Source organism: Olea europaea, unplaced genomic scaffold (genome assembly GCF_002742605.1).
Source record: "Olea europaea var. sylvestris unplaced genomic scaffold, O_europaea_v1 scaffold2329, whole genome shotgun sequence".
In the NCBI taxonomy this organism is placed as follows: domain Eukaryota; kingdom Viridiplantae; phylum Streptophyta; class Magnoliopsida; order Lamiales; family Oleaceae; genus Olea; species Olea europaea.
This window is the reverse complement of record NW_019241397.1, coordinates 38,327-65,084: the sequence shown is the minus strand read 5'-3', so window position 1 is coordinate 65,084 and position 26,758 is coordinate 38,327. Positions and strand designations below refer to the sequence as shown.

The 26,758-nt window shown below is 32.6% G+C and overlaps 4 protein-coding genes across 11 annotated transcripts; 2 read left to right on the top strand and 2 right to left on the bottom strand.

Moving 5' to 3' along the window:
* The first annotated feature begins 964 nt into the window (after positions 1-964).
* LOC111381546 (heavy metal-associated isoprenylated plant protein 39-like) lies at positions 965-2,296 on the top strand. Its single transcript, XM_023005334.1, has 3 exons — positions 965-1,118; positions 1,459-1,534; positions 1,706-2,296. The coding sequence occupies exons 1-3, from the start codon at positions 1,113-1,115 to the stop codon at positions 2,062-2,064; spliced, it is 441 nt and encodes a 146-aa protein (XP_022861102.1). The 5' UTR covers positions 965-1,112; the 3' UTR covers positions 2,065-2,296.
* A 2,871-nt stretch (positions 2,297-5,167) lies between these two features.
* On the bottom strand, positions 5,168-11,956 carry LOC111381551 (DUF21 domain-containing protein At2g14520-like). Of its 7 annotated transcripts, none has more exons than XM_023005338.1 (13): positions 10,228-11,955; positions 10,061-10,137; positions 9,714-9,815; positions 9,499-9,612; positions 9,104-9,190; positions 8,365-8,504; positions 8,088-8,175; positions 7,792-7,865; positions 7,328-7,512; positions 6,851-7,101; positions 6,711-6,755; positions 6,260-6,514; positions 5,168-5,456 (listed from the first exon to the last, which is right to left on the bottom strand). In XM_023005338.1, the coding sequence occupies exons 1-13, from the start codon at positions 10,406-10,408 to the stop codon at positions 5,406-5,408; spliced, it is 1,650 nt and encodes a 549-aa protein (XP_022861106.1). In that variant the 5' UTR covers positions 10,409-11,955; the 3' UTR covers positions 5,168-5,405. The 7 variants fall into 7 exon arrangements, with proteins under 7 accessions (XP_022861106.1, XP_022861108.1, XP_022861113.1 ...); XM_023005340.1 differs by having other exon boundaries at positions 9,714-9,797; XM_023005345.1 differs by having other exon boundaries at positions 9,714-9,797; positions 10,017-10,137; positions 10,228-10,280.
* Positions 11,957-18,206: 6,250 nt separating this feature from the next.
* On the top strand, positions 18,207-19,615 carry LOC111381549 (protein SAR DEFICIENT 4). Its single transcript, XM_023005337.1, has one exon. The coding sequence runs from the start codon at positions 18,263-18,265 to the stop codon at positions 19,286-19,288; it is 1,026 nt and encodes a 341-aa protein (XP_022861105.1). The 5' UTR covers positions 18,207-18,262; the 3' UTR covers positions 19,289-19,615.
* Positions 19,616-19,827: 212 nt separating this feature from the next.
* LOC111381547 (dnaJ protein ERDJ2A-like) lies at positions 19,828-26,665 on the bottom strand. Of its 2 annotated transcripts, XM_023005335.1 has the most exons (11): positions 26,434-26,665; positions 24,735-24,959; positions 24,549-24,644; positions 24,259-24,379; positions 24,037-24,143; positions 23,721-23,938; positions 23,038-23,215; positions 22,796-22,915; positions 21,805-21,891; positions 21,397-21,492; positions 19,828-20,816 (listed from the first exon to the last, which is right to left on the bottom strand). In XM_023005335.1, the coding sequence occupies exons 2-11, from the start codon at positions 24,918-24,920 to the stop codon at positions 19,998-20,000; spliced, it is 2,028 nt and encodes a 675-aa protein (XP_022861103.1). In that variant the 5' UTR covers positions 24,921-24,959; positions 26,434-26,665; the 3' UTR covers positions 19,828-19,997. The 2 variants fall into 2 exon arrangements, with proteins under 2 accessions (XP_022861103.1, XP_022861104.1); XM_023005336.1 differs by lacking the exon at positions 21,805-21,891 and having other exon boundaries at positions 26,434-26,664.
* Positions 26,666-26,758: the final 93 nt, after the last annotated feature.

Here is a 26,758-nt window from a genome sequence, read left to right as displayed (position 1 = left end):
TGACACAAAGACTTAAAAGATGTCTATGAATTTGAGACCATAATCCTATATATGGTTCCCATATGTATTTCATTCATCGTAAAATACAATTCTAAAAGAATTCGATCTCTACACATATAATTCAGCCCATACTTTATTTAGATATTGTAAGCCCAATTACTTAATCATTTATTAGATCACTTTAATTTTATGCTTAAACTTTAATATAGCATTTTTATACAATTAATTACATATGTTAGTCCACATGACAAATTAATAATTTCCCGACATACTATGGTGCTTGAGAGAACCAAGTTGAAAGAACTCGACAAAATGATTTCATAACTTTATGGATCAACCAAATCCATTAATATGGCAGGCTAGGCTAAGAGATCGGAAAAGATAGTCTTACAAAATTTTATCAACTTTTTAACTATATATTTTATTAATTTTGATCAAAATTTACTAAAAATATTTTTTGAGTCCCAATTTATTGTAGAAATGCATTTTGAAATAGTAGATTGTTGAAAAATGTGGTTAAAAATAAGGAAAAATTTCTAGTTTGCGTGTAACATTATTTTGTTAAATAATGTGTGGTTGAAAAGAAGAGAAAAAATGTATTTTGAAAATAATGTTGAAAAAATAAGGGGATAATTTTTAATAAAATCAAACAAGGTCTTAATATAGATTTATTCACTTTTCATCAGTCTCACAGAACGCTCGTTGTGTAACTATAGTGATTCAGTGACACACTGTCGATCAATTTACTAATTGTTAAAGGCTGAGGATCAATTAATTATCAATGAAATATGTTGAGGACCGGTGGTGCAATTTTCCCTTGTAAAAATTGATTGGACAACTGAGGAATCTTCCGAACGGCAACGTCACTCGTCACCAACGTAGGACGAATATGTTGACCGTAGACTTACGATCTTGACTCGTATTGACTCAGTTAGTGTTTCGTCTTTAAAAATCGGCTCCAAACTCAGTTGAGCAAGTTCATTAGACAGTCCATCTTTTAAAAAAATTATTGGATTTATCTCCTGAATATTCTTATTCGTTTTCCTCTTTTTATTAAGCCAGCTCTTTTCAGCAACTTTTTAACTCAGATCTCGAAGTTTCAGAAAACAAGGATGAAGGTTAGTTAATGTATTTGTGCTTATTTTCATGTTTAATTTATTAATTTTATCTGTTTGTGCTTTGCTTTTGTTCAGATTCTGATGCTTGAACTTTCCATTTTAATTTTTTTTGCTGACTTCTGATTATTCTTAAAAGCATAATCCCACTTTTCACTTTTGATGGATCTCATTTATTTCTTCAGTGAATCTTCACGTAGGAAATCCAAGAATATTATGTTCTAGTATATGAGTATCTTGTTTAGTATGGATTAAGCATAATTAGTCTGTTTTAATTTTATTTTCAAGCCTGAGTTTTTGGTGGGTTTTTCCTAATCAGATTTTTTTGTTATTCTAATTACAGAAAGTTGTGTTGAAATTGGAGATTGCTGATGAAAAAATAAAGCAAAAGGCAATGAAAACAGTATCTGGCCTCTCTGGTAATCTATCCTCAACTCCTCGTCTAGTCCTTTTCAGTACGAAACAAGACTTTACGAGTAAAAGGCTTGTTTGATTTCTAGAGTTCAAGAAAATCCAGATCTTAAGACATGAAAAATACAACTAAATTTAATTCATTCCTTTTCTTTTTGTGTGTGTGCTTGAATTTTCAGGGGTTGAATCAATTGCAATGGATCCGAAGGATAAGAAACTGACAATAACCGGTGACATCGATCCGGTTAAGGTGGTGGCTAAACTGAGGAAGCTCTGTGGTACAGAAATTGTTTCGGTCGGACCGGCAAAAGAGCCTGAGAAGAAAAAGGAAGAGCCCAAAAAAGAAGAAGGCAAGAAAGATGATGGGAAGAAAGGAGATGACAAGAAAAAAGATGGTCCAAAACAAGAAATTGTTCATCTGCCAACGGCTTATCATCCATATTATCATAACCAACAACCTTATTATCATCAATATCCACCACCTGCTTATTATGGTAGAAGTGTGGAGGAGGATCCGAATTCATGTGTTATTTGCTAAAATAAAAACTAGGATTTGATCCTCATTAGTGAGTTTTCTTGGATGTTTGTGTGGGAACTTTTGATCTTTGTTAAATGAACTCTTATCTAGTTTTTTGTTTTTTCTCTTGAGATGGTGTAAGAATTATATATTCTCCTAGTAGCAAAAAAATTGAGCTCAATTTTATTCGAGGTTTGTGCAGATGTAAGCATGTCAACTTTTGATATACATGATCCAGTCGATCACGAGAGTATATAGTATTGCCAATTGTAAGTAACATCGATTAGTGGAGACATATATCTAACGTATAAGCTCATTCATCGCTCTATTTTTAAGTTTTTGACTTAGTTAAAAATTTGAGTAATTATTTAAATGGTACATACAATTCTTTTTTGGTTGGGAACTTAGAAATTAGAATTGGGTAATTTTTGCTATTTGTACACCAAACTTGTCATGTCCAGTCACAATGAGGGGCCCCACATTGAATAAAAAAATCGTGAGCAAGTTATTGTGAAAGGGGCTTAATCTAATTGTGTCGTCATATTGAAGATTTTTACTTGCAAACAAGTTTTGAGAGTTTCATTTAGCTTGGAACTGTATCAATAATTTGAGTTGAGTAGGATATCAAGTCACTTGTCAATTGACATTTACACTGTGCATATAAAAGATGCAACTTGTAATGAAATTTTGTCATTACTTTCTTATCGTCATGTATCTATTTCAAAAGGTTAGGGTGCGTTTGATATGTCGTTTTCAAACTATGTTTAGTTTTACAAAATGCTGAAAAAGTATTTGGTCTGGTATTTCTAAAAATGTATTTTCAAAGATAAGGATAAATTTAGAGCATAAAATTCAAAAGTCATTCTTGGCGTTTTGAGTTTTTCAATGAGGATTTTGAAAACACTCAAAACATACAATTTTTAAATAAATTTTTTAAAAATCTAAAAAAATTCAAAAAATACAAATACAAATACAAATACAAATACAAATTCTATAAAATAAAAGTTAAAAATATAATGCAAAAAATAAATTATAAATACAAAATTGATGCATTCTAAGATAATACTAATTTTGACAAAAAAATAAAAAATCTTAAAAATAAAATTATAAGAATTTCGAGGAAAAATTTATAGAAATAACAATAGTTCAAACTCTTAACATAAGCTAAGAACACGTGCTTGGAAAATCATGACTATATATAAGATCTAAATCCAATAATCCTTTAATTAAATGGAGCAAATATGAATATATATTAATTCGATTTGATTCGATTTGTTAGAATAATATAAAATATTATCACATAATTTATTACATATGTGGCCCGTTTGGTAGTCATTTTTTTTCAAAATGCATTTTTCTCTCTCTTCTTTTCAACCACACATTCTTTATTAAAATAATATTACACGTAAATAAATTTTTTTTTACTTATTTGTCAACCACACATTTCATATCAATTTACTATTTTAAAATGCATTTTTACATAAAAATGCATATCAAACACTCCTATAATTTTATTTTTATTTTTTATTTTGAAACTTGTATTATACTTTATAACTTTTAATGAAGAATGCCAAATGATCAAATTTCAATATAATGTTAGCATATCCTATAATAAATTTTGTATTGAGGGTGAGAATCTACTATTTTCAAAATATTTCGGATCGAATATTCGATAACATAGCAAATCAGATATAAATTTAAAAATCAAATATCCCGTAAAAAAAGATTTGGTGGGTCTCAACATTTGAATTACATTTATTATCCACCAATGGATCAATATGGCATGTCAAAGGTCAGTCTAGAAGATTGACCAAAACTTTATACGTTGATTATTTATTTTATTTACAATGGATAAAACTCCTCACCACGGAACCGCTTACACAGACATGGTTTAAGATCATCTCCCATGTGGGACCAAATTAAGAAATTTTAGTGTGAAATGCTCTCCAATGAGGGATTAAATAGTGTAAAATTTGGTGTAACTATTCATTTACACCAAATTTGAGAACTTTCAAATCCCCATTTTTGCCTCCATTCCCCTTTATAACAAATATCTATTTCATCTATATTCTTTTTTTATATTTTAAAATTAATAAATTTTAATTGATTTATAATTATGTGAACGTAATGGTTATTTTTATTTAACATAAAGCCTTTGTTTAGTCCCCATTATTTTCAAAATATATTTTTTTCTTTTCTTTTCAACCACACAAGCTAACAAGCAAATCCAAAAGTTTGTCTTATTTTTTAACCACATTATCGATGAACCTACTATTTCGAAATGCATTCTTAGCCAAAAACGGAGTTCAAACAGACTCTTATTTGTAACATTCTAATAAAATAATAAGTGATAATTATTGATACAACAAATTTCATTAATTTTTTTAATTTATTAATAAATACAATATTTTAGTTCATTAAATAAAATTTTTAATTTATAATATACTTTTTAATTAAAGAATTTAAAATAAAATTTGGTTTAAAACCATATCCAACAGTCTTCATCAAATTTCGTGTAACACCAAATCTGATGTAACCTCAGGTTCTTTATTGGAGATGCCCTTAGATGGAAATTTATTTCAAGCCGGCAGCATCCTTTCATTTTCTCCAATTCTAAATTGACACTTGCGTTGCAGGCTGTAGACACCCAGCCGGCACGTTTTGGCAATAGCCGAATTATAATTTATAAACAAACAAAAATATTTATTTTAATTTTTGTCAGGTGACAGACAGCCCATGGCACAAAAATTCCCGACTTTATTAGAGAATGCTATCGTGCCACGTGTATAGGGGCCAGATTGATTTACAGGATTCAATTGACAATATTTTATAAGTGTTGGGCTAAAAAACAAAAAGCCATGTTCGATATCAAGTGTAAAAGTCGACCAAGCCACCTCGACTTTTTTTTTTTTTTTTTGTGAAAAAAGGTCCCTTCGAGTTATTGTCAGACAAACCCACCTACAAAGGGAAGAAATGATTAATATATAGAAAAATGTAACATGTATCAAATTTTTTTATCGAATCTTTTGCTTACTACTCACAATAAGGATGTGAATCACATGTCAGCATTTTTAAATTCAGGTGAGGCCTGCATGCACTGTGAGAAGGGGCTCCATTCGGTACATATGGAATAATCCTAATATATATAATAACTGCGAGTTTGCATCAACATGAATTCATGTACTGGTACTTGAATATATAATCATAAACATTGATCATTCGTAACAAGAAATTCGTCCGTTACATGGCAGATTCAAAACAGGAGGGACAGTGGTCAAATGTACGATTTCAATGCTTGCATACTTCGTTTGCCTTCGGCTGATGAGTATCTCGACATAGTACAGTAATGCATCGACTGCCTATCAAAACCTCTCGCGTGATAAACTTGAGAAGTGGCGAGAAATTGAAGGAAACTGCAAAAACAGAAATTTAATGAGCTCATCTATCTAAGAGAAAGAAATTGAAGGAAACTGCAAAAACAGTATCAGCAAGAATTTTATTTATTATTATTTTTTTTTAGAGCTTCAAAATATATAAAAAGATGACAACCAAGAACTTTCTTATTCATGGTATTTATGCCATTTTTATTAGTCATGTTTACGTGCTTATACTTCACTTGTATCGACATGCTAGTTTGATCTTCCAAGAGACAAGGAAAATAGAAAGAGGCGATGAGACTGACATGTACAAAATCCTAAAACCTAATAGTAACTTGAAAAATACCTCTCAAACAGGGAAGAAAAACGGGGTGATGTAACAGCTCATGATTGAGTGTTTTTGTGTTTTGTTTTTCCAACTTCTAATGAAAATCTGCCTAGTGTAGACTGGAAAAAAAATTCTGTCACTGTCTGGCCACGTAGCATGATTGTAGTACCATAGACAAACTCTTTTTAAGTGTTGGTATTACTCCTCTGGTTCTAATTTTTCTATCAAAAGACGAGGCAGAGATCCCATTCAATCCCCTCCTCTAGTAGGCACATGCAGATTTCCACTCCACCCCCACAAGACCCCAAAAAATGTACCGACTCCTGGAACTTTATTGATATGGGACAGATTATACAACTCTTGGATGAAATGATAAGATAAATATTAGATGAGTACTATTACTAATCTTCTCAGTGCAGAGTACTAATATTAAGCTGAAACAGGTAAACGAAAATGACAGAAAAATTCATCACGCATAACATATTTTTTATCTACCATTTTAAATATATACCTGATGAGAGGATGATGAGCTGCCAAGAGAACCTATAGATCTTGAAAAACTCAAACTTGGCTTTGCAGGAGAAGAAGACAGTTTCGGAGTATAAGGGGACGGGATATAAGAAGGGATTGGAGAGCTGATTACAGGAGTATGATAGTATGAAGAAGGAGACGTCGCAGGAGTTCTCCAATAAAGTTGTGAGACTGAAGCCAATCCAGTAGAAGCAGATGAAGATCTTCTTGAAGATAGAAACTTGACTCTGATTCTGAGAATAAAATCAAAATTCACATCGTTACCACCAGATCAATTGCTAATCACGTAGTGCAGATTTCGTATGTGGCCTTAGACCGTACTAAAGAGTTAATAAGATTTTAGTTTCTTTTTCTACTTCAATACTAGCCAGTATAACATCCAATCCATATTGCCAAACATGCCAATATTGCAGTAGAAATTCTTCCACTCACTTGTGGATTTCAACATGCTGATCGGTTTCATCCAGTATTTCTTCCTGGAGAGCAGTATTTCAATATGAAAATGGGAAGGCGAATGACTATGCAATTAGGCAATTGTTTCAATAATTGACTATAATTCACAAAACTTTACCTGTAGAAGTTCCTCCAAGACATCTTCCATTGTTACAATACCAATGACCTCCTCATCTATGTATTTACCTTTAAGAGATTCCAACTCTTCATTTGAAATTTGTCCACGTTCTTGCTCCCATTTATTTAAAAACAGAGGGAGATGTGATTTCTTCATCCCGTCGTCCAATGAATGAGATTGAATTTCACCATCTCCGTGATAAACAGAGGAGTTATTTAGAAGCTCTTTTTCACCTAATGGAGGATTAATTCCTGAAAAGTAGTCTACCATCAGAATTGTAGTAATACTTTACAAACACAGGAAACTGCCTACACAAAGGTGGAACCCAACTTTGACTTATAAGCTTAAGAGCATATATCCGTTTTCTTGCTTACCCTCAATCTGGAAAATGAAACAGCATTACTGAGCATATGGAAGTATTTCCATATGGTTAACAATTATGAGACAAGGACTCTTTAACTTGAGACTATAAATTACCTATCCCATCTGTTTCTGTAGGTTCTGAATCTGGAATAATATTAATACTTGTCAAATCAGCACCATCTTCGGCCCTTTTAGATGTTATTTTTGTGTCTGTCTCAGACTTAACAACAACAGCCATGTGGCCATGGCCCTTTCGAAAAAGCTTTAGTACATCATACAGTGGCCAATTGTCGCATACCCTACAATGAATGATTGTTCAAACAAGTCGAGCTATCAATAGCAGTTTGTTAAACACGAAAATGAAAAGTCAGCTGTGAAGCTCAATTTCAGAACCTTCATGGATTAATACTTCTAAGTAAACTCTTCAGCCATGTTTGGTGGATTTCATAATACTAAACAATATTAAATTAGAAAAAAAAAATTGAAAATTTTGTTCTTTGTGCTGTCAAATACTGTGTACCATACATACACTTCAGGTCAGAGCTTCATAAATATAATTTGATAAATGATCACAATACCTGAGAATTCTCCTGATAGTCATATCTTTGATGGGTGTCTCATCTTCAGGATGATAGAAGATCAAGTTCTTTATCTAAATCCAGAAACATACACAAATATTTACATGAACATTGGCTTTACTTTAGGGAAGCATTGAAAAAAGAGAGATAACTGTCAAACCTTTACACAGTGGAAATGATTACAGAATAATTGGATTCAAACAAAAAGAACAAGAACTATAATGCATCAATTCAGATCCAGATATTACAGTCTTCAGAAGGATCAGTTATAGCCATAACACGAAAAAAATGCATACCAAAAAGAGACCAATTATATTTGCTGGATCATCCAAGTAAATAGGTACGCGACTATGTCCCTTGCTTGCAATAATCCCCATGGTGTGCCTAATGAAAGAAGAATAATGATTCTTAGAGTCAGTCGGTTTACGAAAGTAGCACTGGAGGCATGATTTTGTAAGTAGTATTACACGATTACTGAACACTAGAATTAACAAGATTTTAGCTTCTTTTTCCTTATAATAAAAATACAGTCTACCTTAACAAATAAGTCATAAAAAGGTGCAAGATACGTACGAGTCAAGTTTAGAATTTATGTCAAGTGAAAAAGTTCGAGATATTGGTGTCATAGCATCTCTGGCAGTCTTCTGTGTCATGTTCATTGCTCCAGTTATAATAGTTGTTTCATCATCTGTAAGATCTCCACCTTTCCCTGCCTGAGAAATTGAGCCAAGGATAAATCACAATAACAGTCCTTCAAATTTCTTTAAAGTCTAACTCCCTAAAACATTTTCCAATTTAAGCATTTCAGTCCCTAATGTTTGATCTTGTCACAGTTTAGTCATTTTGTTCAGTCTGTTCATAAATGTATCAAGTCGCTACCTAGTAGTCAATATATATATATATATATGGGAAATCCCGTGCATTAAATGAATATAAAGCTAGCTCTTCTAATTCTTCAAATTATATACTGTGTGCTTGTCACGTTAGAAGTTGTAGCACAAGATTGAATGTCTTTTTCGGGAATTATATTATAACTCTTCTTATTTCACATTAACATCCTTATAAGTTTACACTAACTATCTATGCATACTCATTTGTATTTTATTAGGACGTTCAAAATTAAACTTCCAAGAGTAGAATCGGAGTTTTTTTCAAAATTTTAGGCAATTAGTTGATTTACCTTTATGTTACTCTATCAATATTATGAGCTATTACATGAAATTGGACTGAATTATCCCAATGCACAACCAAGAAAGGCGAGAGAGGAAAAACATTGAAAGAATGATAATAGTGACTATTAAAAATACAAAACCTTAATTCCATGCAAGTCTACATATGTCTTTAGTTCTGCCCTTCTTAGAATTGCAGAATGGTTTTTCCCGAGAAGCCAGTCTAGTACCTGCCATGTAAAAAGCTTAAAAATATGTCATAACTTTCATCAAGATCCCAATGATGTTGGAAAGTGCAGTAATCTTCTTCTCTTTTTATATTGAAAGTATAATGATGAATTTTGACACTCAATACAGTCACATTATTAAACAGGCAAGATCATTCCTTCAACATTTTTGCAAGTTGATTATTTAGCAGAGGATGGAATTAGTTTCTTCACCGAGCCTCAGTTAAGCACTATTTATTTCAAGAATCAAATCAGATATATCAACACTTAAACCGCAAAAACTTGAAATGATCATGAATTCAGATTGTTACCTTACTAACTGGGTAAGATACTGGGAACAAAATGAACTGCAGAACTTGAACAAAAAGGGTGAACTTAGCACCTAAACTTAGTCCATATCTTGAGCATATAGCTTGAGGGATCACCTAAGTCATGTAGATAATTGAGTAAGTAAATAAAACTACATTTTACTTCTCCTCTCAGTAAACAGCAATAAATGACACTAATACTAATAATAATAGGATACCTCTGCAAAAGCCACTACAAAACTCATCGAGACCAGTATAGCACTCCAGAATGGGAGTATTCTATCCAGGAATATGGGAAGAGCCTTAATAAAATGAGCTTTCTATTAGTAAGAGCAAACACAAAAAAGTGAGAGATTATTTACTGGGAAAGATGTAGAGCGTGTTTGGCTAATCAAATTTTTTTACTTATTTTGACATAAAGGTAATATTTACTTTCAACATAAGTAACTTTTTACTTAAAACTTAAGAAAAAAGTAACTTATTTAAACAAGTGTGGTGGTAAAATGTTACTTAATTTTAACCTTAGCCAAACGTTCTCATAACACTGTGTGGAACCTAAACCAACCTCCATCGCCAGTGATTTTGCAATGAGCAGTGTACACAAGAGTAAGATTTCATTCTTAACAATAGGCAAAACTTTTGCTGCAAATAACAAGAGCAATGACTGAAGCCATAAGTAGAGTTCTATAAAATCATGCCTAATGGCAAGAATAAAAATAATTGTCTATTAACCAGCATTCTTTTGGTCTCGAGGCACTCCAGACTTTATGAGAACTTCAAGATCAACTTTGCTGTGCGACAAGAGTCCTAGACTGAGACCAGATGTGATGCTAGCAAATGCAACAAGGGCAAAAGATATCACAAGATTAATCCACCACTCAGATTCACAACATGGAGTGATTTCATCTTTCATTGTAGTGTCAAATGAATTGGGTATGCAGAAAAATTATGATATGTATTGTCAACTTAGTGAATCAACTAGAAGCAAACAGTTAAAGAATTTATAAGACTTAGAGACTTCAGAGAAAAAAATCTGAATGAAAGCAACACAGGAGAGGAGAGGAGAGGAGAGGAGAGGAGAAATGATTATCAATAATGAGTTGTGGGACTTAAATATATAAAAGAACTTACAAGTATATGCTATCTTAGATTCTAAAGAGAGAGATAGCATGCAGCGTATATGAAAAATTAAATCCAATTGTTAAACCAAAACGACATTCTCGTGTATATTTTACAAGGACTAATAATTATAGAAACATGTTCACAATGGCAAGACAACATGAAAGTTAATATGCAGGGAGCAGCTGAAATGCAAAACTTCCAAGAGAAGCCCATGGATCTTCTCTTTTCCAAAAAGAATTTGTGAAGATGTGGATAAAACATAGAAAAAATACGTCAAAATCGTCTTTTAAAACCTCTACCAATGTTGTAATGTTAAACGAATAACTCATGCCACTGGCCATGATATAAATTGACAAGGAAAATGAGACGAAACAAAAGATTATTATACTACATAATTGCTACAGGCATTTGAATGTTTAAAATCATATCGAAAGAATTCAATCTGGCTGTATTGAAAGGTCTGCGTCATTCTCTCTTTACTTATTCATCCAATTAACAAACTGATAAATGCATCAACATAAACAAAAAAAAAAAATATTGAAGATTATAATCAACGGCAAATAGAGCGCAAACACTTGGCATGATAAACAAGTAATAGGTCAATATAGCAACATATCAATTTTTGGACCAGTATGTCATCATTCACAGAGTTATTACCCTAAGATTATGCAATCTATCGGAATTATGTCGACCAACAGATCGTAGATTATAGTGCGGATATTATGCAATGAAGGCATATATCATTTCTCCTTTTGTTTTCCTTTTATAATTATTATTGGCCAAAGTAAGCATTTTCAAGCGATAAATCTGCACAATTTTCATCTAAGGTGAGCGATGTTACAGAATGCTATGTGCAAACATCAAATTAAAATAACCAAATATTGAAGACTTTCATTACAGAAGGATAAGGACATAATTATGGGTTATCTATGAATGATTGATCACACCCGAACAGAATATCCCCAAATCTGACTTCAAATTCAACAAGCTAAAGAAATTATCAAATCAAGAATCCGCTGGGGAGCTTTTGGATCACTACCAGAATCATCAACCCAGATATCAGAAACAAGGAATCGATCAACAGAAAGCTTATATTTCAAAAAATTTAAAGAATTTTAGTTATACAACTCAAAATAAATGCAAATTATACAATTTCCAGAACCATTTGCACGACCACCAAAGAAAAATTAAAATCACGCTGTTCGACAAAAAGTAGAGCGTGGATCAAACGAGAAACCGGAACAGTAAACTGAAGTAGTTAACAGTTAAAATTCGGCGGTTAACCCGTCAAAATTCGAGCAAAAAGAATGATATAATTTCCATTTTTGTAAAAATGAAAATGAAAAATATAATCATTATACAATTCACTATAATAATTTAATGTAATAAATAACGATGATATTTTTTATTTTTGTGGGCAAATAATGAAAAATATTTTTGTGGGCAAATAATGAAAATCAGACGGGAGCTTAGAGTATCTAGTTTATATACAGTTGCATGTTTGGTTAAGCTTACGAGTAAATTTTAGGATTTTTAATTTTTATTTTATTTTATTATTATTATTATTTTTTTGTGACTATGGTAAACATATTTTGATAGTAATTTTAATAAATAAATATCTTTTTGTTTATAATTTTCATAAAAAAGCAACTTGTTTTTGAAATTTTTGTTGGTAGTTTAGTAAAATCAATTAAAAGTAAGGCAATGGATTATAGCATAATCAACATGGACGGATTCGGAATTGGATTCAAGACCAAGCTATAATATTTTCAGTCGGGCTAATACGCAAAAAAAAATTAAACATAAAAAAGCTATTTTTATAAAAAACAAAAGAATAATGCCTAATTTGAGGGGGACTAAGATGTAGTCTCCCTTTACAATCGCCCCTGATGATCAACTTAAATGAATACAAAGAGGAAGACACGAGTCTTTACCTCCATGGATTACACAACAAAGAGAGTAGAAAACAAAGAATAATAAACTAAGCTAATGTAAAATCACATTTGCAAATCAATTTAACAAATTGAATCAAATGAATATGAAGTTGAATCGTCCACATGTTTTCATAGAGACTGCATATTTGGACTATCCAACCAATAAGTACTTAGAAGGTTGCTTGATGACCTTCTGACATTTTCTAGAGGGGCAATGGATCTTGAACTATGGCATCATTTGAAATTAGAACGTTTTCGTCCATGCTAGTATCGCCATCAGATGACTCCATTACCTCCTCATTACCTTTAATGTTTCTTGATCTATGAGATTACATGACAAATCCATCTCTCTCATTCAAATCACATTGTATAAGTAATATTGACACCATGTATTGCCCACCAGGATGTGTTTCATGAATCGATTACGTGGGATTGTACCCACTCTGTTCTTTCAAAACAACTTTATTGTTGAATTGGCCTCCATTAATATACTTATACTTTAGGAAGTAGAATTTGTGCAAACAAAGACCTTTATTCTAGAAGGCTATAGAAATAATATGCCATGGTACATTTAGGATATCCTACAAACAGGTATATTTCAGACCTAAACTTCAACTTTTTTGTCTTTCCTTTTAACATATGAGCCTAACATCCCAAATTTGGATGTGACACAAGCTTATATTGTGCCCATTCTACAATTCCAAGTCTTGAGAACGATTTTAAAAGGAATTAAGGATATATTGGTGTTTTGAAAATCGATCTGGACATAGACACAAAAAAGGTGAAGGATAAAAGGTCAAAAGGTTAAACCAGAGTCAAATCAAGATTGAACTGAATGCAATAAATAAATAAAATACACACAAACAATAAAATACTATGAAATCAATAATCTTTTAATTTTCATTTTAATAATTCAAGTAAATCAATGTTTTTTAATGAGAGTCATTGTCAAGTGTAATTTAAGTTAAATTTGAAAATTAAATAATTTAAAATATTGGAGTGGATATTACAATTTAGTTAGTTGGGATTTTCAAAATCATATATTTGGCTTGGAAAATAGTTTTGATGGACATTTTAATCTTTTTTTGCTATACCACTATCTCACGTTAAAAGTCTATAAAAACTCTTGAAAGAAGTGCATCTGTAATACCACTATCTCATATTGAAAGTTTATAAAATTATTTGAGAGAAGTGCATCTATAAAATGAGCATTCCATTCAAAATTCGTTTATGGGCCTTTGATAATTATAGTGTACGAGGCCCATAATAAAAAAGTTCAAAATTTTTAAATTAAAAATTTGTATTATCGGCACCGGTTCACGATTAAACCAACCGATTTGACTGGTTATGAGCGATTTTTGTGCTAGTTAGTTAACGGGCATGATTTGCTCAATTTTGGATTTGGTTCTCGATCCTATCAATTGAATCGATCGGACTGAGTCGATTTTAATACATTGGAATATATACAGGTATAACCAGTGTATATCCCGAAAATGAGACAGATAAAGTTGAAAAACTTATCTTTAGCTTAAGCATATCTAAAATTATCACATTTCTTATTTTTTTAAACAACATTTTATTGGGTGTACCAGGAACACTTGGTTGAGAAATTATATCATTTTCTATTAAGCAATCTTTGGATTCTCCCGAGAGACATTTGATACATCGATTTGATTGAAAATATTTTATACTTTTATTCAAATGTTTTTTTACCTAAATGCGATACTCTTTAGCTAATAATCCCCTCTCGTAGGTGTACTCATGGGTCCACTATATATATATATATATATATACACTCTATATCCTTTTGCCAAAAAAGATTTCTTGGTTATCTTACCTTTCAAACAAGAATAACAAATTGACAATGGTTCGACCTCGATCGAATTGATGGTTGATATGTCCAATTCTAATATACCATATATGTATATCACTCTTGTATTGTATGACTTTTGTTTCTTATAGTTTAAAGAAGTAATATATATTTTACTTGTGAAATAATTTAAAATATAAAGATCATTCATCAAATATCCACCATAAATATCATACCTTTTAATTATTATGTACCTCCCTTTCTAGATTAATTAAATTTAAATTAAATAATGGGTTTTTTGATAAAATACCATCTATTCTTAGTTATACAAGCGATATTACAAATAAAATTATATGTCATGATTGTTTGAATGTTAATATTTCAAACAATAATTTAAAATATTCAAAATAAATAATTGACAATTATTTGAAGCCTTTAAAAAGACTCAACAATTAAATTTGAAATTAATTAGAGCAAACTCAATATTTATCTAAGTTTTCAATCCAAACTATCAAAGTATCCAACAACAGCAATCCATGTAGCCAAACAACTATATTGTTAACTTAAAAAAATAGAAAATAAAAACTCCAATGGACTTATAGTCTTGAATCTAATTGAAACAAAAAAAAAAAAAATTAAATTAAGATGATGAAATTGTAATCTACATATCTTGTTACAAACTTGAATTTGTAACCTAAACTTCGATTTGATTTCAAATTTCATCTATTTGAAACAATATCATACCATAATAGCGGATTGTTTGAGCCCCATTTCTTTTTCAAAAAATATATTTTGCAATAGTTTTATAATGGAGAATGCGTGGTTAAATAATAAGGAAATATTTGGGATTTATATGTAATATTATTTTATTTAAAAATGTGTAATTGAAATGAGATCAAATCACTATTGAAAAATGTATTTTGATAGAAAAATAGGGCTCAAATATCTACCACATGATGGTGGCGTAATTATGTCCATTTATGCCAGAATAAATTTAGGGAGAAAACCTTTTAACCTTAATGAATCAAAATACTACCGTTACCATCATTTTATCATGTTAATTGTGCTACATTGCCAGAACATTATGCCAGATTTATACTTGACAGAATTTCATTAACAACTAAGCAAAAAACAATTTGAACACATCTAATTGTGGGCTATCATCTCAACCCAGGTAAATTGTCATCCCCTTTTAAAGGTTCGAGTTAATTGTTTCAATAATCATTCAACTTATTAAAAGGTCATGGTTTACTTATTAAACTTTAAAATGCTTTATAGTGCTTACTGAACTTTGTCCACTTGCACTTCATCGTCACCTTAAAAAAATTGTTACTTTATTTGCTGACGTCGCTAACGAAAATCTGACATGGGAAGTTACGACCGTTATAAAAATTACAACTTAGCCAAAACATTGTTTCGTTATTCATCCAACTTAAACTATGTTATAGTTTATTCATCGAACTTCAAAATGCTTTCCAATGGTCACTCATCTTTAAGATGTTGCAATCTATCCATTATTTGCCATTTCGTTCAATTCATTGCTAATTTATTGTACACAAATTCCAATGGTGAGTTCAATCATCAAAGAAATTGCAACTTAATCAAACCATCTACTCACAAAAATCACCATATGTGAAACTCGACATTCAAGCCCCATAAACTTCTTTAAAACCCAATAAAGCGTCCCTAATTTCAACCCAAAAAAATCTAGTGATAAGTGCATTATGTTACACTTATATAGGCTTTTAAATTAGAGTATTTGTTGGACATTTTAATGAATCATGGCTTAATTCTATATATATTGCGTTTGTTATGTAAAAATTGATGGAATTTGAGACAATGAACGAGAAAATGGTGAAAATAGATAAAGTATGATCAAAATACAAAACGATGATTGAAGATCACATATGATCAATTCAACGCAATTAAAAGATAAATGGTGTAATATAGACAAAGCATTTTCACAAATGAATATCCAACTGAACAAGTTATACTTCAAATTTTTAGCCTCGGATTGAAACTTATTTTCTGAATCGTAAACGTTCGAATTGAAAAAAAAAAGATATTTCTAAAAGAATCATCAAGGACGTTTTATTGGATTTAAAAGAAGTTTATGGGGTCATGGAAGTCACGTTTCACATATGGTGATTTTGGTAAGTTGATAGTTTTTGTTGAGTTATAATTTTTTTAACACTTGTAATTTACCAAGTTGAAATTTCTTTGCGAACATTAGCAACGAATGAAACGAAATATAATGGATGGAGTGCAACATTTTAAAGATGAGTGACTATTAGGAAACATTTTGAAGATCGATAAGTAAATGGTGACTAATTGTATGTTGTATGAGTAACGAACCAATAGTTTGGTTGAATTGTAAATTTTTTAACGATCGTAGCTTGTTACATCAGATTTTCGTTAACCATGTCAGCGAATAAGTTAAAGGATATTTGAGGATGATGAATGAAGTGCAAAATAGGAGTGGGCGTCGCGTGGGTCAGCCCAGGTATTTCAATACTCGGAGTCAACCATTATGTTTTGGGTATTTTGTAAATAGATCAATTTGGTTCCACATAATTATTGGACCCAAACTTGAACCATCAGTTCCGATTTGGGTTCGGTTCTACCCATAACATTTTTTTAATACACATTTAGTAAATCCAATTATGTAATTAGACGAATTATTCACAAACTATCCATTAGGTCGTAGATTTAGTAACTGACATTAATGGACTAATCATTCGAGACATAAACAAAGCCTTAATGAATTAGAAGTTGCACAAAAAATTAATAAAACCAGCCTTAAAAGAGCATTAAAAACTAGTTAGAATTTAAGAGAACTTTAATAGAAGTATAAGACCAGCATAAAGAGTCAAGAAAAAATGGTGACCTAAAAAAATAGAAATTTTTGAAGGAATCATATCAATACCCAAGAAAAAATCAAATAAAAACTTGAAGATAACATAATAGGAAAAAATAAGTATGTATTGCAAGAGTTACAAGAATTACTTGTGTTGTCGGTGCAATAGATGAAACTATTGTAGCAAGAGTAATGTTGACGAGAAGGAATGCAAAGAGAGAACTGGGAAAGAATGGTGGCAAGAGATTCTAGTGATTGAAAGGGGAAAAATGGGTTATTATCTTTACAGGTTTGGTATTATGTTATATTTAAATTGCTTTTGGACAAGATAAACATATTTGGACTTAGGTAATTAAAATGGGCCAAAAGCTTTGGAATGGACATTTTCATTGGACTGAATTGAGTAGTCTATTTAGTGTTTAAGTTATAAATATTAAATTTTGTAATTTTTTTATGCAATCTAGTAATTATTAAAAATAGAAAATTATAAAAATATCAGTTCTATTCGATTACCCACGGTTCCATTCGGTACTCGATTTTCGATTTCGGTTCCTATTTATTTCTTTCGAGAATCGAAGCGGAACTTCTGGTTTTGGTTCAATTTCGGTTCGGGAGATTTGATTCTTGTTAAAATGCCCACCCCTAGTGCAAACGGATAAAGTTCGGTGAGCACTGTGAGGTACTTTCAAATTTAGTGAGTAAACTGTGATATAGTGTAAGTTGGGTGATTATGGAAACAATTAATTCCAAAGGTTCAATTCTAAACAATTTCTTTCAGTTTAAAAATACGATAAATAAGGACAATGGCAGGGTACCAAAATTTAAAATTAAGCATGTTTAGAAAGTTTTTATAAACATTTTATATTATAAATAAATAATTATTAAGTAAATAATATTCGTAGATTTTTCGTGAATAAAAATTGATTTAAATATTTATAAATAATTTATAAACATGCTAAAGTTGACTGACCTGCAAGCTATAGTCAACGTTCTGCTTCCCCTACTCCACACCCCCGTCACTCCAACTCTCATACGCTCTTCTCCATGACGACCAAGGAAGACCAACTCAATCCTGCCGCCTCCGCCGCCGTCACACCACCAATATTCATCTCCACTTCTACACTACAGTCGCTCATAACCCACAAATCCCTAATCCACCACCTCCAATCCACTCTCCCAACTCTCTCCCCCACAATCCACTCCCCCATCCGCCATGCCCACCAAACAAGCCCTTCATCTTCTCTCCTCCTCATGCCCTCTTGGTCTCTCTCTCCTTCCCTTCCCTACGTCGGGATCAAATTAGTCACTTATTATCCCAATAACTCGACACTGAACTTACCCGGGGTGCAGGCGATTTACATGCTATTCAATTCTCTAATTGGCCAACCCTTGGCCTCAATCGACGCCACTGAACTCACGTATTATAGAACTGCTTGTGTATCGGCTTTAGCTTCGTTCTATTTGTCGAGAGAGGATTCGGAAACCCTTTTGATGATTGGTGCTGGTTCTTTAGCGCCACATTTGATCAGGGCTCATTTGAGTGTTAGGCCAGGAGTCAAAAAAGTGATCATTTGGAATAGAACCGGAGAAAAGGCAAGAATTATGGCTGAGAAAATGAGCAATGAGAGTGACTTTCTAGAGGTTCGTTTCCAGAGCAATGGGTGTAATTTGGAGGAGCTTGTGAAAGAGGGTGATATCATCAGCTGTGCTACAAATTCAGAGATTCCATTGGTGAGGGGAGTGGATTTGAAGGCCGGGACACATCTGGATTTGGTGGGATCATTTAAAAACTCGATGAAAGAATGCGACGATGAGGCCATAAGGAGGGGACGAGTGTTTGTCGATAATGAGGCTGCGCTGACAGAAGCTGGGGAATTGGTTGGTGCATTCGAGAGAGGAATCATCACCAAGGATGAAATTGCGGGCGATTTGGTAGGATTGATCAAGAGGGAGAAGCCGAAGAGGAAGAGTTCTGAGGAAATTACAGTGTTTAAATCGGTTGGTTCTGCAGTTGTTGATCTTCTGAGTGCCCAGCTGGTTTATGAGAATTACATGAAATCTGGGCAGTGAAGTGAATGTATTAGAATTGATTGGATGAAAGCTTCAAGAATGTGATGAATGCATGCAATAAAAGAGTAACAGCCTCTAGAAATGTTAAGATTCGATGCAATAATGTACAAAGATTTTGATGTGAACATTGCGTTCTTACATTTATTCTCTGGCAATCCGATTGAGTCGAGCCGATCAAATAATGTGCGTTCTTTGATAAAAATAGGCCTGAGAAGGCCTCTTGGTTAGGTAAACATCATGATGTTTTGAGTCGAAGTATCAATTTGTGCAAGACATGATGAGATAAATGATAATATGCAATAAATAGTTTGGCGGAGTGTTACCTCATCTCGGCAAATCACCCCATTGGCGATGAGGTTACACATGACTTACTATCTCTACAAGCTCGTAACTTGGGCATCACTAGCTCACTTCATCATAAAAGTTGATGAAATATGTAATTGAAAAGTTGGTAAAATAAATTTTGAATTCCATAAAATGTGTAGTTAATAAAAATTGTTTAACTTTCACTTATATTTTATCAAGCATGCACTATCATTACCCCTTTCAAGTCAAATTTATAAAAAGTTAATAAATAAAAATTCTAGCAATTATAATCAAGTCTGAAATGTTGTAAAAAAACTAAGTTCAAAACCTTTAGTAACATTAAAACCCTAGAAAAGGGTAAATTGTCATCTCATCACTGCAATTAAACTATAGCAAAGGTTTTTCACTCCTCGTCCGAGCCGGAACTTTCTGAACCGCTCTTATCATGAACTCTGCCATTGGCACGTCCCTTTTTATTCGTATCTTGAGCATCTTCTTCATCTTCACTGTACTCGCTCTCGATATCCTCCTCTTCTTCGATCTCCTCTTCTTCATCAATTCCACCCTCAGGAATCAATCCTCCATCAGTCATCTGACCATCGCGAATGCCAGCACGAGTCCTCTTCAAAACTTTCAGTTTTAAGCTCGATTTCCTGTCACAACCAATCCAAGAATCACACAATAAATAGCAAGTCAAGTTATAATTTCCTTCGGCTGGGGCTAGAAACTTCCCCATTGCAAGTCGACACCCATTCTTGACTTTCTCAACTGCTTCTCTTATAGCAGAGCTAGTTTCCTTTGGGCTGGCTCCGAGCACTTCCATTCTCTCCTCGATTGCTGTTGAAGCAGCAGTCACTGCAGCAGCTTCATCCATAAAACTGATCTTTTGGGAGAACCACACACTATTCGAATTGCTGTCTGCGAGTAAACCCCAGAAATTTTCTTCCTTGTGGAATGGATAATTGGGGGCATGGGGTAGGGCACCGATTAAACCATTAGCACGTTTCAGTGTCACCCAAGTCTGAACCGTAACAATGTCACCCTCTTGTATGGCTTCCTCACCTTCAGTCCCGCAAGTAACTTCAACTGTCAGAGAAGGAATCAGTTTCAGTACATTCTCCACATCTTCCACTTCAGAAGCAGTGAAATTGGCTACTTCAGAAAATAGTACGGCGCGTTCTTCAATGGTCATTTCCTGAAGTTCTTGAAACGTGCTTACCTTCTGCAAGCAGTGCAAGAATAAAGATCATGAGAAGAACAAAACAGAAAATTACTATCCATAAGAGAGAAGGGGGGATCCAATTAATCCTACCATTTAACTAAATTTGGTTGTTAAGTTGAACTGCATTAATAAAATACCACGGTACTAATTTACATAAGAGGCAGAATTATCATCATATTATCACCTTATCAATATTAAGTTCTTGAAAATATTCAACAATTCAGAAACATAAATGATTCAACTCAGCTTCATTGCACCTTTTTCCTGAAAATGAAATTCGAGGATAGCATTTCCTCTCTCCCATTATGCCAGAAAAATATAATTACACAAAATCTGCTCCTCTAATGTCAAACCAGGATATACTTTTCAAACCATCGTTGATGATGTAATATGGCAATCCTCTGAATTTTCAAATTGTTTTTAAATCACTATCTGGAATTCCTCAGCTACGTTGCAGGTTTCTCATTGGTCTGTTCTTTAATTTTACCATTTAGACTTCCAATTCTCCAGCTAAGACAACTAATTGACATAGATCCAGCATGGAGAAAATTATCAGAAAAGAAGCGGCAAGATATCTCACCTTGCGTGTTATCTTTTTGACAATATCATCATTAAAATGTGGAAGCTGAAAGAACGGAGCAATGCCCTCGGACTTCCTTGTGCTGAGAGGAACAGCCTGCACCACAGTCCAATGTATGTGTAAATTAACATTCTTGATTAGTTAAATCTTAGGACTATTTAAGGTAATATTCTCGCTAGGTGCGACAACATTAATTTTTTCCAAAAAAACATTTTACATGTTCCCTCATAAATTTTTCCTACTTTTTACTACGTTCTCCAAAAAGTCACTGTTCAAAAAAACCATTTTTTGAAAAATCTCTTCCACACGAGCTAAGTCTTTTTCCCCAGTAAAGAGTTTTTGTTAAATGGATTTAGTTTTCTATTACCGAAGATGAAAAATAAATTGCAAAATGTCATTGAACAATACCTGAACAATACTTTGTGAAAGTTCAATAACTCCTATTACAGGCCTAAGCCAGCCCTGCCCCTTATTAGAACGGGGAATAAGTGCCATCTGTTCATGGTAAGCAAAAGAATTCATTGAAGTAAGAGGCAAGTTCAATGCACATCAAATAATAGAGAAGACTGACGTGTGTAGAATCATGTTGTGAAAAGTAAAAATTCATGCCATGCCTCACAACACGAGTATCAATGGCAAGAGGTATTCACATTTCACAAATTTTCACCTTTTTCTCAATCTGGCAAGCTAGCATATAGAAATCATAATTTCTGTTTAAAATAAATTTTCCCATTTGGTATTCTGAAATCTTTGTCCATATCTCCATCCTACTGTAACTTAAAATAAATTTTCGTATTTGGTATTCTGAAATCTTTGTCCATATCTCCATTCTTGATATCTTTCTTTGACAAGACAAGAATTCAGAGGCGCTTAAATATTTTTAATGAACATTGGGAACAAAGGATATGTAAAGTAAATGGCAAAACCTTTACTGCAATAGAGAAACCATCAAGATAACTGTTGACATACATGATTATTTGGGCAAAAACCCAAACGAGTATAGCCAATATTGTTTGCAACTAAGATCGGCTGAGTTGGATGCAATAGAAAATCAATACATTTATAAAATGATAACTTTTATCTCCAAATGAGTCCAGAATCAGAGAATTAGGATGTCCATAAGAAGACAACTCTTCTTTCCAAAGAATTACAGTTCTCCATGTGCTTAGATTACGGATCAGAAGAAGAAAAAGGAGACATTTTATTAATGGCTAAAAATATATACACAAAACAATGACAGGTGGGTATGTGCCCAAATTTAATCTCAAGTTATCTGTATAGGAATGAACTTCAGAAGTGTAGACAAACAACATTACCATATAGAATTTGATATTAGAGAGGTTCAAAATTAGCATTTAGCATTCACATGGCTATGTATTCGTATATTGAAAATATATACCTTAACAAGCTCTTCAAGAAGGCGAGGAGCAAATTCCAGCACACGCATGCAGTCACGCTCCAAATCTGGGGATAAATTCGCTGTTTCATGAGTTAAATGCGCTTGGATCAACAATTCTGTCTGAGAAATACAGAGGAGATGAGTATAATCGGAACAACACATAATAAGTAAAGGATTCAGGTTTTAAACGCAACAGCCAGAACCAAAAGCTCCACCCATGCAGTTCACTTTCTTAAGTTTACCTTAACAAGTGCAGGGTGCTGCTTCCAAAACTTTGCCTGCTCCTTTTTAATGTTTTTAAGGTCCAAGTTCAACTCACTTCTTACTGCCATAAAGAGTTTTTGTAGGGGTTCATCATCAGATCTTCTAACGGGAATTTCTACAAATTCAGCGGCCTTAATGAAGACTTCCATAACTTTGCTGCGATCAAAGGCATCATGGCCGAATACATGTCAAAAATATATATCCAGTGGTATTACACTACAAAATCAACTACAACAATATTAAGTTTCACCGGAAACAAGGGGAACTCATAAAAGTTCTCAAAAAGTCCTTTTTCTCAATGTTGCAATGACATGGATCTATGCGAACGGAGTGCTAACATTACTCTGAGTAACTTCACCTCTACTCAAATTGGAACACGACCATATTCAGCATAGAATAAGAAAACTATTTTTCAGTTTCTATTAGCACATGACTATTTTAATAAAACATAAAAAGTTTTAAAAAAGAAACTAAATATCTTTAATTTAAATTCACCAAGTTTTTCTAATTCGTGAATAACTAGAAAGAGACAATAACTTAAAGATTTAACAGGTAAGTAAAAAAAAGTCAGATATATCTGGATTTAAACCAAGCATTATCCTATTAATGTAAGAGTTAGCTAGAAATGACAATAATAACCCACGTTGCAAGTAATACGAACCTTGGGGCCAAGGAAGGTTTCATTAAATGGAAATAGGCACCCAGTGTATCATTCTTGACGTAATTTCCAGTATATTTTGAAGATCTCGATAGATACACAACCGCTGCCACCAGTGGCAACAGTATACAGACCCCAACAATCCAAATTAACAATATCCCACCAGATGCGCTATCAATATTAAGAAGAAACTGTGGCAGAGCAATTCCCATTTGGAACCCCTAAATCAAGAAATCATAATGTCAAGTTTTTATTTTCATTCAACTTTTGTCCAAATGTACGAGAAAACAATTCCTTCCACCCCCCGGTGATATTTTACCTGTCTACCATCGGGATGGCCATATTTTTCATAATTCTCACGGGAAATTGGATCTGTCAGTGCCTGGTAAGCTTTGGATATGGACTCCACAAAGTACTTATGAGCAGCTGAAATTCCAAAATAATCATAATCAAGGGCAACTTTCTGTCAGGCAGAACAAGGTTTCCATATTACATCATTTGAACTTAAAATATCATATCTGAACTACATAATTAGATGAACCTGGGTCCGGATTCTTATCAGGATGATATTGTATAGAAAGTCTCCTGTATGCCTTCTTAATTTCAGAATCTGAAGCACCAGGTTCTAATCCAAGGATGTTGAACGGCTCAAAAACTTGAATCTGAGAAAATAAAAAATGTATTGCCCTCAAACAAATTCATTGTCCCATAATTGTAGAAAATACAAGCACATAATAGATTACATGATAAACATGACCGTATGTTTTGGAGCAAGTTCAGAAAAAAACTGGTTTACACATGTTAACATGATTAGAATTGATCAGCGCGTACCTCACTATTCATGTGCTTTATGTAATAAACAAGAATAGCCATGATAACCCACAGCAGCACAAGAGTCAAGTTTCCACATGTTGAGACACTCGTAATCTGCAAAAATAAAATTGGAACTAAAATTGTAATACAGCTATACCACAGAGTAAATAAAAGAGCGTGTTAAATGAGCAAAAGGTAACAGACCCGTTTGAAAACTGATTTACGGTATTTCCCTGATCTGGAGCAATCAGAACACTCGCAGTTGATGCATTTTGTTTTCTTTGAGGCAGCACGGAATAACTTCAGAATTGTATAAGGCACTAAAGGCAAGGCAATCATTGACAAAATAAAAATTGGAAATAATGCATTATTTTCTTCTGAATCAGCCATGGGAATGTTTAATCTATAAGCTGCTGACAAAAATTACACCTGCAAATGAAATTTGGAAGTATTAATCAAATGAACTGGAATAGCAAGAACCATTATAGCTGCAAATTTCACTCTTTTGTATTGATTTCTAGGTTTCATTGCAAATCCAATTGGGAAACTCAACAGTAGCATATATGCTGAAGCAATATCATAAAAACACAGCAACAGTCAAGCATTAGAAAAGTAATTTTAATTATTCAGGGTATATACATTAAAGTCATAGCTTTCGTTTTTTGACTGGTGACATGTTCAAAATCAATTCGTGGTCAAATAAACCTTTATTATACACTACTTCCAAGTTACCTTGTATTAGCAGAAAGTCATGAAAAGTTGCATCTTGCAATTATTTGTCATTAAAATGCAAGTATGAAGATATCATCTTTCCAGAATAGATCAATGTCAACAATGCCATTTCTCATGCACAACTAATATGCCAGAAAAAGATTGCAGAATTAAAAAATGCTTGAAACTGAAGCTACCAAAATGCAGATACGACAAAAGCATTAAAAATACAAAAGCAGTTCTTTAACAAGATTTGTAGTCAATTAAGGATTTTTATCATATCAATTACAACGAACAAGTACCTAAATCTAAATCTGTATAAGTGGTACAAAAATAGACTAATTCTATAACTACTGTGAATCAATCTAACATAAAATTGAAAATAATTAAATTCTGAACAATCACTTATCATCTGCAGAAGAACAAAAACACCCTCATAAAAAATTTGTAAAAGAAAAGTGGAGAAAATAAATTCCAAACATTCAACATCTCAACCTACGTAGCAAGAGGCGAAACTAAAACTACTGAAAACAAACATAAAAAACAACAAACTGAAACCCACTTTGATATAGCAGAAACAAAATAAAATTCAAAGCTTCGAACAAAAAAAGCTGATAAAAGTTCAAAAGTAACATAGTAGCAGAACTTCAGATCGACCAATTAAAATCTAATAATAAATGGCATAAGAGTGTCATTTCTTTGATGAGGAAAAAAAATACAAATTAAAAATAAATAAATAAACAAATCTGAGCAAAAGGAAAATTGCAAAGGAGAATCATAATTGTATCATATAAATCAAATAAATTCAAAAATCCATTGCACCAAACAAAATATCAGTAACATGAGAATTCCAAATATAATGCCACAGTTAACAAGTACGCAAAATTATTTATTATTTACACCCTCCATCCCAGTCCCAACAACATAAAAAAGCAAAATTCTCTGGTCAACAATCATGAGTTCGTAATCCGCTGTAAAACCCTTTGAGTTGCAGACCCATTTCAGGCTAAAAACCAGAATCACAAATAAAATCAACCAAAAACGTAAACAATCCACTTCAAAATAGACCATCAACATTACGCACTACTTAAAATTCAATAACATCAAACAAGTATCTGAGTTAACACATAAAACACGAATAAATTCTCAATCACTTAGAATCAGATAACAAATTGAAAGATTTGATCTTTACTGGAATCAATGCGATGGCGCGAATACGATAGTGAGGGGACTAGACAGATCGAGCTTGCATTTCTCCACTATTTTGTTGATTTATAGGTCCCCTCGTATGCTGTAACCTACACATTTATGCTATTGTAGCAATTTAGCCTTGAATTTTGTAAGAATGAATTTATTACAAAATCTGAGCTCGGATTTTGTCAATGGAAAGTATATCATTACAATATGAAATCAAGAGGTCGCTGTTGGAGAAAACGTGCATTTGTATATAAATATTTTAACATAATAATTAAAATATATGAGGAAATTTCACGTGATATCACATTTGTAAAAATGTT